The sequence below is a fragment of the Mastomys coucha genome, unplaced genomic scaffold (genome assembly GCF_008632895.1).
Source record: "Mastomys coucha isolate ucsf_1 unplaced genomic scaffold, UCSF_Mcou_1 pScaffold15, whole genome shotgun sequence".
NCBI classification, from domain to species: Eukaryota; Metazoa; Chordata; class Mammalia; order Rodentia; family Muridae; genus Mastomys; species Mastomys coucha.
The window spans coordinates 75,761,711-75,776,946 of NW_022196897.1; the positions used below are offsets into that span (position 1 = coordinate 75,761,711).

General features: G+C 36.3%; 1 protein-coding gene across 1 annotated transcript; it reads right to left on the reverse strand.

Annotated features, from left to right (window-relative positions):
- Nucleotides 1–280: 280 nt before the first annotated feature.
- LOC116092208 (olfactory receptor 4A15-like) lies at nucleotides 281–1,328 on the reverse strand. The gene has a single exon (XM_031373555.1). The coding sequence runs from the start codon at nucleotides 1,283–1,285 to the stop codon at nucleotides 362–364; it is 924 nt and encodes a 307-aa protein (XP_031229415.1). The 5' UTR covers nucleotides 1,286–1,328; the 3' UTR covers nucleotides 281–361.
- Between the last annotated feature and the right edge of the window lie 13,908 nt (nucleotides 1,329–15,236).

A 15,236-nucleotide genomic window follows, 5' to 3' on the forward strand; every position in this document is an offset into this window, starting at 1 on the left:
AAAGTTCAGGAGAGATTGAGTGACCATAAACATCCAATATTGTTTTATCATTTCCAAATTTATAAGAATGAATCCTTCTGTAATGACTCCTATTAAAATTTCAAGACAGAACAAGTACATTCATGAGGAACATAGTTTTGTTTTACAATGGACAAGACCACATACCCCTTGTGTATAACACTGAAATAATGCCATACTGATTAAAATCTCTATGGAAATTTTCATTTTTAACGTATTTGCATAAAGAAATGGATCCTAGATAAATACAATGGGTAGATGGTGTCGTCCTTTATAAGAATTATTCTTAACTGATTTTATTCAAATAAAAAGAAAAGTAATTTCACCAGAGAGACTTTTCATTTTAATTAGCAGGAAGCATTTTACTCCAGAGATTTTTCATACAAGTTTTCATCTCTGAATTTCTTAAGGTATATATTAAAGGATTCAACATGGGAGTGATAATGGTATAAAAAACAGTAATACATTTATCAATAGAAAAGTTGTAAACTGGTCTGGCATACATAAAAATACATGGAACAAAAAAGAGGATAACTACCAGGATGTGGGAGCTGCATGTGGAGAGGGCTTTGCGCCTCCCTTCCTGACTTTGAGTCTTAAGAGATCTTAGGATGATTCCATAGGAACCTAGGAGGAGGGTGAAGATCACAATACACATGGCTCCACCATTGGCAATAACAGTGAGGCCAATGAAGTACGTATCTGTGCATGCAAGTACCAATAATGGAGACATGTCACAAATGAAATGGTCAATGACATTAGGGCCACAAAAAGGAAGGTTGTACACAAAGACAATTTGAATCAGAGAGTGTGTAAAACCTCCAGTCCAGGCACATATCAACAAAACGATGCAAACCCTTCGATTCATGATGGCCAAATAGTGCAGTGGCTTACAGATGGCCACATAGCGATCATAGGCCATTGCCACCAAAATAACAATATCAACACCACCAAATAAATGCTCTATAAAGAGCTGGCTCATACAGGCTCTGAAGGAGATGGTCTTTTGATCACAGAGTAAGTCCACAATCAACTTGGGTGAGATGGCAGTGGAGAAAAGAGCATCCATGAGTGATAAAGAGGCAAGGAAGAAGTACATTGGGGAGCCCAGGGAGGGGCTGGCAATCACTGTCAACACAATGAGCAGGTTGCCCACCATGGTCACAATGTAGATGAGGAGAAAGATGACAAACAATGCTTTTCTCCCAGCAGGATCCTGAGTGAGACCCAGGAGGACAAATTCTGTGATATTATTTTTCTCTCCCATCAGTCCTTTCAGTGGACTATATCACAGATGGCAGCTCCTAAGAACAGAATCTAGTGTAGGGTTAAGAACATGATTTTATTAGGATATGGAGAACATCCTCATCATTGTCTTCTACAGTGATAAGCTCCAGTGTGAAATTAGTAAGCAAGTCTTTGGAAACTAAATAAAACTTTCCTTGGAATGTTTGTTTACCTATGATGGTTTTTTATCAAGTAATGTTCTGTTTCTCATGACTTCATTGGCTTCATGTATTATAGTCATTCATACATTTAGAAGTATTTAAAGCACATTTTACCATCACATGTCAGCAATGTGAAAAAGATAGCTCCTACTTCTTAGAAATCGGGTTTCCAAGTTACCAAAAACTTCAATATCTAAATGAATTTTGTAAATATTTTATCTGGTAAAAATATCTTCACTACATGTTCTCGATTTCTAGGATCATAAAGCTGATTGGACATTAGGCAGATGACCTGTACTTCTCAGAAGACTTTCAGTCAACATGGGACTGTCATGAAGTCCTAAGAGATCTGATGTGAAACTGCATTTGTCATATTTCTGTCTACAGCAATTATTTCAACTATTTTTGTGAGACTTCTTAGGAACTATAATTCTGGTCACGCAGTCTTGATTTTACTGAATTCAAATAATTCAGAACTGTTCTAACATAGGATAACATCAATTACTTTATCAGCAGTTAGCTTTTCTCACTCTTAAATAATATAGGTAGTAAAACAGGAGAAAATGAGAACTGGGTAGAGAACATACATTATTGGTTTTAAGTTTCATCCTCCCAGGTACAAAGTGCTCAGTTAGAAATGCAGTGCCCACATCTGTAAAGCAGTCTCCTCACAGGAAAAGGCATTCCTGGGCCAGGGGTAAATAGCATGGGCTGCAAAGCCATATGGGTTTATTTTTGAATCTGAGCATCTTTCCACTGTCGTGAAGATGAACTTCTACCACATAATAATCTTATCAATGTACTAATTTCTCATTTCTACCAGGGAAGTGTACTTAGAATCTCCTTTCTCTTAAAGCATAAAAAAGCAGCCTAGTTAACATGAAGGTGATAGCTCTTAGAAAAAATTCTAAGTTCACTATGACCAACAACAATAAGTCATCACAATGCATTTCAACAAAAGAACTATCTCCTTCAGTCTCAGGTATAAATAATATTATGCTTTTAACATTATGTGTGTCCTAGGAATTATCCACTTTACTACTGATAGATACAAAGGCTACTTACCTGTGATGGGGTGAATTTTTCTAGAAACAAGTAAATAAGATGATGTTTGAATCCATTTCATAGTGAAAGAGCATGTGAAGTTTTCTTAAGAAGCCAGACCTGATGCTGTCTCTTGTTTATCATTCTCATTGTAGCCAACATCTCTTTCAGATCTGGATTTGTAGAAGCTACAAGCAGAAAATAGCTCAGCTGCTCAGTGACAAGACTGAAGCACTATGCCCAGTACAGACTCTTGCATATTATTATTCCTGTCATATGTTATACCTTCACTTTCATTAACTGCCAGTGCTGAATTTCACTGGGTCAAATCTCCTATGTCCAATTTAATAATTACCACATTACAATCAAAGCAGATTCCTTAAATTTATTAACAAGATTTTCAAAGGTTAGTACTATAAAATTATAGAATGGTAAAATTGCATTTTAAACATTAGCCATTAAAACTTTTCTAAAATCAATTTAATAAAGTATTTAAAAATATGGTAGAAACTTAACACACTAATAACAGGACTCTAGGTAATTGTTTATGAGGTATAATCTGACCACAAGTTTTGATGTGTGTTTATATACTAACACATTGTCTGGCGCCATTTTAAGATGTATATAAAAAAGTATATATTGGGCCTTCTAGAACAAATGATAATTTCCCTTATACTCTAACATATAAAATATATACTTTTGTATTAAAAATATGGTGTATATCTGTTAAATACTACATAAAATGAAATCTATAAAACCAAGTAAAAATTTAGTTTCTCTTTATTGTTATACATATAACATACAAAACTTTTTATATGCTAATATGGAAAATAAAATACTAATTAGATTATGTTGTGAAACTGAAAAACAAAATATCCACAGGTATGCTCCAATTAACTGGTGTTATTTGTCACTTTTATTTTCACTATTTGTTTCTCTCTTTAAAAACATTGCAACTTTAAAAAATACACATACTTGTGCTCGCTTCGGCAGCACATATACTAAAAAAATACACATACTTCAAAAGATAAAAAGAATATTCATCTGGTAACACCTAATACATGATATCAAGAACTCAGGTCTTGGATTTGACCTAGAAGGAAAAACCATGTCCTATGATAATAAAGACAGCTGTTAAATATAAACACAAAAGTGAACTTGTGAACAGATAAAAAGACCTCTAAATATAATATCAATGCTTGTATAAATGTAGCTAAATAAATTTGCTATGAAAATATCAAAAAGGAAAACTGTTATAGTTGTTCACAGAAATTAAAATAGATTTTTGATACTACAAGGGAACAACAACATACAAAAAGAAGAAATTATGTAATGATAGATATTTTTTCTCCTTTTGGTGAATCATCATAAAGGACCTTAATTTATATGACTAAGAATAAATTCTATAAGCTTAACTATTAAATATTTTATCTAAGAAAGAAAACCAAATTAATCTCACAGCAAAACTGGTGATAAAGTTTTCTTACAAGTTGAGAGAGACTTTTTTAGTCTTTTATTCACTCACAATTCTCACAAATCTTTGCTTCAACTTTAAAAAAAATTACTCTATATCTCAAAATTATCACCTTAGACTGTACTTTATACAAACGTCTTTGAGAAGTGATACACATTTATAGAAAATTTGACATCTCACGGACTAAATACTAGAGTAAAGAGTTTTCAGAATTCTCCTGGGGGCATCCACTTATCTGTGTAGATAATTTTTCATGAACAGACAATGCATTGCATTATTACTATATGCAATATAAAAGACTTCAAAATCATTACAAATTAGTTTGTTAAACTTGGAGCAAATTCAAATAAAGAAATCTCTCCTGGATAGGTTGCTTTCTCTGAATAATCTCTAGAGGATAAAGGCTCAGATATTGCAAAGAAAGAAAGTAGATAAATGCCAAGGGATATGAGAAACTCATAATGCGAAAGAAAAAGTACAGAATAAGAATATATGTGTGTGTATGTATGTATATGTGTATATATATATATATATATATATATATATACACAATATTTAATTGCTCCTTTCTTATTAGTAACTGTGAAAAGATACACGGATGTATATATTTATTTGGAATAACTATCTGATTTGATTGTATTTCTGATGGTCCAATTATTACAGAAAGGTAGAGAATGGTTCATTTTGAAACCAATTTCTCTACCTTTCCATCTTATTCAGGGAACTTTTGTCTCAGCTATGAGAATGAAGTTAAAGACATCAATATATCAGACAATGTCTATAGGAACTCAAGATCTGTATATGCTCCTATAAGAAAAATACATTTGGATTTATTCTTAGATCTCTTGGATTTTTTTTATCCTAGCATTTTATTTGTTTCCTGTGATTATTTAGGTAAGATTTTTTTTTTAACTTTGAAGTATTGCTTTTAGTATTCTGTGTAGACCTGGCTTAGTGGTTACATCACTTAGTCTTTTTCTAATCGTGGGTAGTTTTGCTGGGTATAATAGTCTGGGCTGACAGTTGTGGTCTTTTATAACTTCAAGTACATCATATAAGATCATTGTGTCTTTAAAGGTTCTGTCAAATAATCAAGTGTACTTAGATTGAGACTGTCTTTATAGCTGACCTGACCTTTTTATTCTGCAATTTTCATTGCCTTTCTCTCTTCTTCCTCCCTTTCCAGAAACTACCATTAACACCTGGGCCCTTTTCTTTTGTTTGGAACCTACAGCTCCCAAAACATTTTGAACCATAGAATCTCCACCTACCTCAGGTTACCAGGAGACTCAAGAGTCCTACCATCTGCCTACCTGAAATTCTCCATCCAACTTACACAGCCTTTTGATTCAGATCTAGGTTATACTAGCAGAAAAATTTGTTCCAAGCCCCTAAAAGTACCTGCTGAACACCTCAAAATTGTAACCAACAAACAGAAGACCTGGAATAAAGAATGTACTTCCAAATGCTATACAAACACATGAAATTTGCATCACAACCTTGTTATTAATTAGCCTATTCCTGAACTGTATTCTTATTTACTGTATATATTAGACAAATAGCATCATGCTAGAAACATGTAAATTTGCATGCATGAAATATTTTTCTTTTATTTTATGCATTTACTTATCTACTCCTTATCTATCTACTTTTCTCCTTTGAAGCAAGAAATACAATAATCTCCTTAATTAAAAAAGTGTGAAAACTATATTATTGACAAAAGTTGACAACTTTCCAAATAGTCTATATATTGGTACTTTGCATTAGTTGACCTTCATCTCATATTTCAAGCTACCACCCCAATTCTATTTATAATCTGGTAAGACCTACCTGTGCTGATTTCAAAATTTAGCTATTGTGTCTAGATTTAATATATTTGAGCTATAGGTATCTTTTTTGTATTTGGATTTCATGTACTTTAGATATATACTTGTATTAGTCAGGGTTTCTATTCTTGCACAAACATCATGACCATGAAGCAAGTTGGGGAGGAAAGGGTTTATTTGGCTTACTTCCACATTGCTGTTTATCACAAAGGAAGTCAGGACTGGAACTTAAGCAGGTCAGAAAGCAGGAGCTGACGCAGAGGCCATGGAGAGATGTTTCTTACTGGCTTGCTTCTCCTGCCTTGCTCAGCCTGCTCTCTTATAGAACCCAAGACCTCCAGCCCAAGGATGGCACCACACACAAGGGGTCCTACCCCCCTTGATCACTAATTGAGAAATTGCCCCACAGTTGGATCTCATGGAGGCACTTCCCCAACTGAAGCTCCGTTCTCTGTGATAACTCCAACCTGTGTCAAGTTGACACACAAAACCAGCCAGTACAATACTCCACAATGATATTTATATTATTACTATATTTTTGATTTTTCAAATTTATCTCTTTTATTTGATATATTTAATAAATTGCATTATTCTTTCTTTTTCTTCCTTTAAACTGTCTCACATACTCTTCCTTTCTCTCATTCAAATTCATGGATTTTTTTTTGTCCCTCATTAGTTGTTGTTACTAGCATGTATGTATAAGTATACACAAATATATTCCTAAATATAGCCTTCTTGTGTGCCTGTTTTAGGGCAGGCCATTTCATATTGAATAAGCATTTGGATAGCTCTGCCCTAGCAAAGACTTTTTGGCATGCTAAGCATTTGTTATTTGCCTATAGTTTTTGTGCAGTGTTAAAGCACTCTGATATTCCACCATGCATGTTGGAATATTAATTGTTGTTTTCCTTGGTCAGCTCATGTTTAGGCCATCGTGTTAGTGAGATGTTATGAGTGTGGCTTCTGACATTATTGGAGACATAGTACCACAACAAACTTTCTGATCCTCTGGCTCTTAACAATAGTTCTACTTTCTATTCAGCCATCTTCCCTGAGCCTTCTGATACCATGAAAGGTAGTCCTAAGACAGTAGGCATTCAGGTCAGATCCCATTCATGGATCTTTGGGTTCTGTAACTAAAATGCATGGTGTCTTCAGTAATAGGAACCTACCTTCCACCTCTAGAGAGCAACCAAGGGCAACAGCTAGAGCCTGTAAAGTGTTGGGAGTCTCTAGTACAACTCAGACCAACAACTCAAAAGAGAGCTTCTCATACCTGGTATTGAGGTTACTGTGAGTCTGTAGTTCTTGGAGGAAACACTGTCAACACTAACAGTAAAAATTTTAAACTATGTATGTATACCTTCTACATATATACATATATATACTGGCTAAGTGTATTATAGATAATTTAGCTTCTCCATATACCCTTACTCTTATATATCCTACTCTATCCTTCATTTCTTTCTCTTTCTTCCCCCTAATTAGATTTCATCCATTTTCCTCACTTCCCCTTTCAGCAAGCCAGTATGGCATACTCCATATCCTCTATAATAGTTCCTGCCTCCAAGTTCCTACCCTGATTGGATTTTTGCCTTGACTTCTTTCAATGGTGTTCTTTTGCCAGGAAGCATTAGATGAAATAACCTGTTTTTCCTCAAGCTGTTTTGGTCATGGTGTTAATCACTACAGTATGGATCCTCACTAGAACATCTTGCTACATTGGTCATTATTGTGGATCAAAAATGTCACAGCTGAGCAGGATTATTAATGGCTTCCTTCAATTGTATGGTAACATCTGTCACTATGGAAGCTGGATAGCAGGAAGAAGGTTTTAGGTTAGACCAAACTTGAATTATCTAGGTCATATTTTCTATGGGTAGAGAGTTTCCACTAACAGAAGTTTGTCTTCAACTTCTGAGAGGTATCCAACATCAATTTTAAGAGAACAATGCCCCATTCCCAAAAAATTGGACTGGGTGGTATTTGGTTCTTTGGTAGATGATAGATGCTTATCATTGTTTAAGAGGGGGAGGGTTGTTTGCAAGTTGTTAATGGATTTGGTCAGGGAGAAAACAAAGTTTAGGAGGAGGTTAGACTCAAGGATTTCTCTCTTTCTTTTTCTGTACTCTATCCTTTATCTTCTATCTAGTGTTAGGGGAAGAAGTAGAAGAACAGGAGGGAAAGGAATATATAGAAATATAGGATAAGAGGGCTGTTTGTTGAATCTTTTGGACTAGAAAGTAGCAAAGAGCCAAAAATATTTTTACATTTATTTGGAATTTTGTATATTGATTAATTTAAGGTTATTTTGGCTGCAATATACTATACTATATTTCAACTCTTGTTTAAGGTATTATACCTATGCAACTCATGTAAAAAAATGTATTGTGAAGGTCTAGTCCTTAAAAGCTGCTATTGAAAATTGTTTTGACCTCAGAAGTGGCAGGGCAGCAGGCACAGGATCTTTTCTACCTCCCTCTACACTTAGGAGGGACTGTGGATCCATAGTTCTCTCTGCCCCTTCCCCTCAAGTGGAGAGCTTGCCTACAGGGAGTGCTCCAACCCAGGGACTCTGGTGAGATCACCATTTTCTCTCCAGTGACTTTCTAAGGTAGGCCCAGCCTGGAGGTACAGGTCTGAGAAGAGGCAGGACAGCTAGCACAGGATCCTTTCTACCTCCATCTACACTTAAGAGGGACAGCGGATCCACAGCCCTCTTTGCAACTTTCCCAAAAGTGGAGAGCCTTTCTCCAGGTTTTGTTCTGACCCCAGGACTCAAGAGAGATGACTGATCCACAGCCCTCTGCACATGGGTTTTACCAGAAGAGAGCTGATCTCCCAGAAGCGCTGACACAGGCTTACAGACCCACAGGAGGAACAAGCTCCAGCCAGAGACAGCAAGAACATCTAACACCAGAGATCAACAGATGGCAAAAGGCAAACTCAAGAATCTTACCAACAGAAACCAAGACTACTTGGCTCCATCAGAACCTAGTATTCACACCACAGCAAGTCCTGGATATCCCAAAACACCAGAAAAGCAAGATTTGGATCTAAAATCATATCTCACAATGGTGGTAGAGGAATTTAAGAAGGGTATGAATAACTCCCTTAAAGAAATACAGGAGAACACAGGTAAACAGGTTCAAGCACTTAAAGAGCAAACACAAAAATCCCTTAAAGAATTGTAGGAGAACACGAGTAAACAAGTACAAGCCCTTAAAAAGGAAACACAATCCCTTAAAGAATTACAGTAAAACACAACCAAACAGGTGAAGGAATTGAACAAAACCATCTAGGACCTAAAAATGGAAGTACAAACAGTTAAGAAATCACAAAGAGAGAACTCTGGAGATAGAAGTCCTAGGAAAGAAGTCAGGAATTGTACTGTCCCTGCTGAGCTCAACGGGATTCCTCAATTGGACTCCTGAGGCAGCAGGCCGGCTCGGCCCATCAGGTGTTTAGGACCGGAGACAGCTCTAAGGAACAAAGACAAAACTGGTAGCCCAGAATTCATAAGGAACCAAACCTTTAATCCGCTTTCCTGCCTGGAGCCCTCGCTGCAGGGGCTTGTTTACAGACTGAGATGTTTTTTCCCTGTTCTCATTTCTATGCTAAAAGACATAAGATTGTTTTGTCTTAGGTATAAATATCCCGATTCACTAAGTAAAGAACACACCTTGATAAGAATCTACTTGGCATCTGTGTCTTTCCTTACTAACTGCTTGCTCCCACAGATAATTGTTCATCCCAGTCCTAGAGCACCCACCGGGAGACAACAAGGAATCATAGATGCAAGCATCACCAACAGAATACAAGAGATAGAAAAGAAAATCTCAGGTGTAGAAGATGTCATAAAAAACATTGACACAACAGTCAAAGAAAACACAAAATGCAAAAAGTACCTAACCCGAAACATCCAGGAAATCCAGGACACAATGAGAAGACCAAACCTAAGGATAATAGGTATAGAAGATAGTGAAGACCTCCAACTTAAAGGGCCAGTAAGTATCTTCAACAAAATTATAAAAGAAAGTATAGAAGAAAACTTCCCTAACCTAAAGAAAGAGATGTCCATGAACATACTGAAGCCTATAGAATTCCAACTAGACTGGACCAGAAAGAAATTCCTCCCATCACACAATAGTCAAAACACCAAGTGCACAAAACAAAGAAAGAATTTAAAAGCAGTGAGGGAGAAAGGTCAAGTAACATATAAAGGCAGACCTATCCAAATTATACCAAACTTCTTGTCAGAGACTATGAAAGCTAGAAGATCCTGGGTTGATGTCATACAGACCCTATGAGAACACAAATGCCAGCCTAGGCTACTATACCCAGCAAAGCTCTCAATTACCATAGATGGAGAAACTAAAGTATTCCATGACAAAACCAAATTTACACAAAATCTTTTCATAAATCCAGCCCTTCAAAGGGTAAAAAATGAAAAACTTCAACACAAGGAGGGAAGCTACATCTTAGAAAAAGCAAAAAAAGTAATCTTCCAACAAAACTAAAAGAAGATAGCCACATGAACAGAATTCCAACTCTAACAACAAAAGTACCAGGAAGTAACAATTACCTTTCCTTAATATCTATTAATATCAATGGATTCAATTCCCCAATAAGAAGACATAGACTATCAGACTGGGTACGTAAACAAGACTCAACATTTTGTTGCATACAGGAAACCTACCGAGTAACAAAGGCAGATATTACCTTAGAATAAAAGGCTGGAAAACACTTCTCCAAGCCAATGGTCCCAAGAAAAAAGCTGGAGTAGTCATTCTAATATTGAATAAAATCGACCTTCACCATAAAGTGATCAAAAAAGATAAGGAGGGATACTTCATATCCATCAAAGGTATGATCTACCAAGATAAACTCTCAATTCTGGACCACTATGCTCCAAATGCAAGGGCATCTACATTCATAAAAGAAACTTTACTAAAGCTCAAAGTACACATTGCACCTCACATAATAATCATGGGAGATTTCAATACCCTACTCTCTGCACTGGACAGGTCATGGAAACAGAAACTAAAAAAAGACACAGTGAGACTCACAGAAGTTATGAAACATGGATTTAACAGATATCTATAGAACTTTGTATCTTAAAACAAAAGGATATACCTTCTCAGCACCTCATGGTGCCTTCTCCAAAACTGACCATATAATTGGTTACAAATCAGGCCTCAACAGATACAAGAAGATTGAAATAATTCCTTATATCCTATCAGATCCACCATGGACTAAGGCTGCTCCTCAATAACAACATAAACAATAGAATGCCCACATACACGTGGAAGCTTAACAATACTCTACTCAATGATAAGTTGGTCAGGGAAGAAATAAAGAAATTAAAGACTTCTAGAGATTAATGAAAATGAAGCCACAACATACTTATGGGACACAATAAAAGCAGTCCTAAGAGGAAAACTTATAGCTTTAAGTGCCTACAAAAAGAAACTGGAGAGAGCATACACCAGCAACTTGACAGCTCATCTGAAAGCTCTAGAACAAAAAGAAGCAAATTCACCTAAGGGGAGTTAAAGGCAGGAAATAATCAAATTCAGGGCTGAAATCAACCAAATAGAAACAAAAAGAACTATACAAAGAATGAACCAAACCAGAAGCTGGTTCTTTGAGAAAATCAACAAAATAGATAAACCCTTAGCCAGACTAACTAGAGGGCACAGAGATATCCTAAGTAACAAAATCAGAAATGAAAAGGGAAACATAACAACAGACACCCAGAAAATCCAAAAAATCATGAGATCCTACTACAAAAACCTATACTCAACAAAACTGGAAAACCTGGATGAAATGGACAAATTTTAGAGACAGATACCAGGTACCAAAGTTAAATCAAGACCAGATCAACGATCTAAACAGTCCCATATCTGCTAATGAAATAGAAACAGTCATTAATAGTCTCCCAACCAAAAAAAGACCAGGACCAGATGGGTTTATTGCAGAATTTTACCAGACCTTCAAAGAAGATCTATTACCAATACTCCTCAAACTATTCCACAAAATATAAACAGAAGTCACTCTACCCAATTCGTTCTGTGAAGCCACAATTACTCATACCTAAACCACATAAAGACCCAACAAAGAAAGACAAGTTCAGACCATTTTCCCTTATGAATATCAATGCAAAAATATTCAATAAAATTCTTGCAAACCGAATACAAGAAAACATCAAAATGATCATCCACCATGATCAAGATGTCATCCCACGGATGCAGGGATGGTTTAATATATGGAAATCCATCAACATAATTCACTATATAAACAAACTCAAAGAAAAAAACCATATGATCATCTCATTAGATGCTGAGAAAGCATTTGACAAAATCTAACATCCTTTCATGATAAAAGTCTTGGAAAGATCAGGAATTCAAGGCCCATACTTAAACACTATAAAAGCAATATACAGAAAACCAGTAGCTAAAATTAAACTAAATATAGAGAAACTTGAAGCAATCCCACTAAAATCAGAGACTAGACAAGGCTGCCCACTCTCTCCCTACCTATATAATATTGTACTTGAAGTCCTAGCCAGAGCAATTAGACAACAAAAGAAGACCAAACGGATATGAATTGGAAAGGAAGAAGTCAAATTAACACTATTTGCTGATTATATGATAGTATACTTAAGTGACCCCAAAAATTCCACCAGAGAGCTCCTAAACCTGATAAACAACTTCAGCGAAGTACCTGGATATAAAATTAACTCAAGAAAATCAGTGGCCTTCCTCTACACAAAGGATAAACAGGCTGAGAAAGAAATTAGGGAAATAACACACATCACAATAGCCACAAATAATATAAAATACCTTGGTGTGACTCTAACTAAACAAGTAAAAGATCTGTTTGACAAAAACTTCAAGTCTCTGAAGAAGGAAATTGAAGATCTCAGGAGATGGAAAGATTGCCCATGCTTGTGGATTTGCAGGATTAATATAGTAAAAATGGTCATCTTGCTGAAAGCAATCTACAGATTCAATGCAATCCCCATCAAAATTCCAACTCAATTCTTCACAGACTTAGAAAGAGCAATTTGTAAATTCATCTGGAATAACAAAACACCCAGGATAGCCAAAACTATTCTCAACAATAAAGGAACCTCTGTGGAATCACTATCCCAGACTTTAAGCTGAAGTACAGAGTAATTGTGATAAAAACTGTATGTATTGGTACAGTGACAGGCAGTTAGGTTAATGGAATAGAATTGAAGACCCAGAAATGAACCCAAAAACCTATGGCCACTTGATCTTTAACAAAGGAGCTGAAACCATACAGTGGAAAAAAGACAGCATTTTCAACAAATGGCGCTGGCTTTATTCAGGGTGGGCTTGTACTCATACTTTTATTGTGGCGCATCAGCACTCTGTGTATAAATGTTGGAGAGTGGGAAGGGGTTCCTCTTATGGTGATGTTTCCTTGGTTTAGGTTTAAGGTACTAGAGATGCCTTATTTGCATGGAAAGGCATTCCAGGAAGTTAAACATGTAATTAAGCTGGGGATTAACTGACATTCCTCAGGTAGAGTGTAGTTTGGGCTTTCCAGACCAGGAGGAACAAAGGAAGCCCCACTAAGAAAAAGGAGTGCTCCATTTTGTGCCAAGCTCAGGCAGGAAAGCTGTGCAGCCATGGTTGACCACAACCTTAGTAGTAAAGCAAATGTTGCATCTACACTGAGTGTATTTTGGTGAAAATGAGATATTGGAAATCCAATTTCATTCTTTGATGTTTAGATATATATTTTCCTTAACATCATTGCTGAAGATATAGTTCATTTAGCAGTGTACATGTTTTAGCTTTTGTTGTAAATCCTGTAGCTACATCTGAGGATTTATTTCTGGGATCAGTTATCTTCTATTCATCTATGTGTTTGTTTTTATGTTCATAACATTCTGTTTTGTTTTTCTTTCACTCCCTTTTTAAATTAAATATATTTCATACAATATATTCTGATTACGATTTCATGTTCCCTAACTCCTCCCATATCTTCCTCATTTCTTCACCCACCAAAATCCTCTCCCTTTCTTTCTCTCTTTCATTAGATGAAGAGACTTACATATTCACACACACAAAAATCTCATCTAGACATAAAACCAAAAGATGTGGAAAGGACCTGTAAGATTTAAAGAAAAAGAAAACCCAATTGAGCATTACGAGATAAGAAAACTCCAAAAATTCTGTTCAGCTAATTTTGTGATGAGCACCTACTGCCCTTAAGAGTGGTTTCTATAGCTGCTGAGACTCTCTTAGAGAAAACTAAGTTTTCATTTGCAAGTGTTTACCAATTGGATATATCTTCTGAGTTAAGAATGCAGCTCCTTGTCCATCTCCCCCCTCTCACCACTGGAATCCCATCTGGCACAGACCTGTGTATGCTGCCACAGTCTTTGTACAGCAGTCCTGTGGTGTTCATGTACACAATGTGAAACTGTGTCTCTGTCTTTCCTCAACTACCTAAGTCGTTCTCTGATTGGCCTTATTAAAAATCTGATGGCCAACTAGCTGGGCATGAAGTGGAAGGTGAGACTTCCTGAGAGGGGGAAAGGAACTCTGGGAAGGAGAAGGAGGAAAGACCATTTTGCCAAGAGACATGAGAGGAGATGGATGTGACTACAGCTTGGAAGGTATAGCTAGCTACATGGATGGATAGGTGGTCCAGTTAACTTAGATGAGCTAGTTGAGAGTCTACCCAGCTAAGGCCTATGGCTTTGAAATATTAAAAAAGGTTATTTGGGAAAGATCTGGTTAAGAAATAATTGCTGCTAAATTAATTTCCATCATTATTTAATATATATAATTTTAATAATTATTTAATCTACACTGAAGTGTTAAGAAGGCCTTGTTTGCTTAGTCTCCTATTATCCTCTCTGCCTTTCTTGTTATCTTTCTGCCTTTTCTTCCTCAGGATTTCCTGAGCCTTGACAGATGGGATATGATTGATAGGAGAAAAAGTGTTCTAAAAGTAGGACAAAAGTCAGAGTCACACTGTTAGGAGTCCCACAAAAACAGATAACAGTCATAACATACACACAGAGAATCTGGTGCAGACCCATACAGGCCTCATGCATGCCATTTCAGTCTCTGTGAGTCTTGCTTAGTTAACTCAGTGGGCCATCTTCTCTTGGTGTCTTCCCCTCTCCTACAATCTTTCCCCCATGTCTACTGAAGGGTTTCCTGAGCTCCAAGGGCAGAGATCCAGTGGAGACTTCCAACTTAGATTCTTTGCTCTAGATACTGTCTGATTGTGGGTCTCTGCATCTGCTCCCACCTGCTGACATAGGAAGCCTCACCAATACCAACAGAACAAGGTACTGATCTATTGATCTATGAGTATAGGAGAACATTATTAGGAATTGATTCATAGATTTTCTTTCCTTCTTTCTTTCTTTCTTCC

Excerpts from the sequence above, each read along its gene's own strand:
- LOC116092208 (XM_031373555.1), bottom strand. The coding sequence starts at position 1,285 with ATGGGAGAGAAAAATAATATCACAGAATTTGTCCTCCTGGGTCTCACT.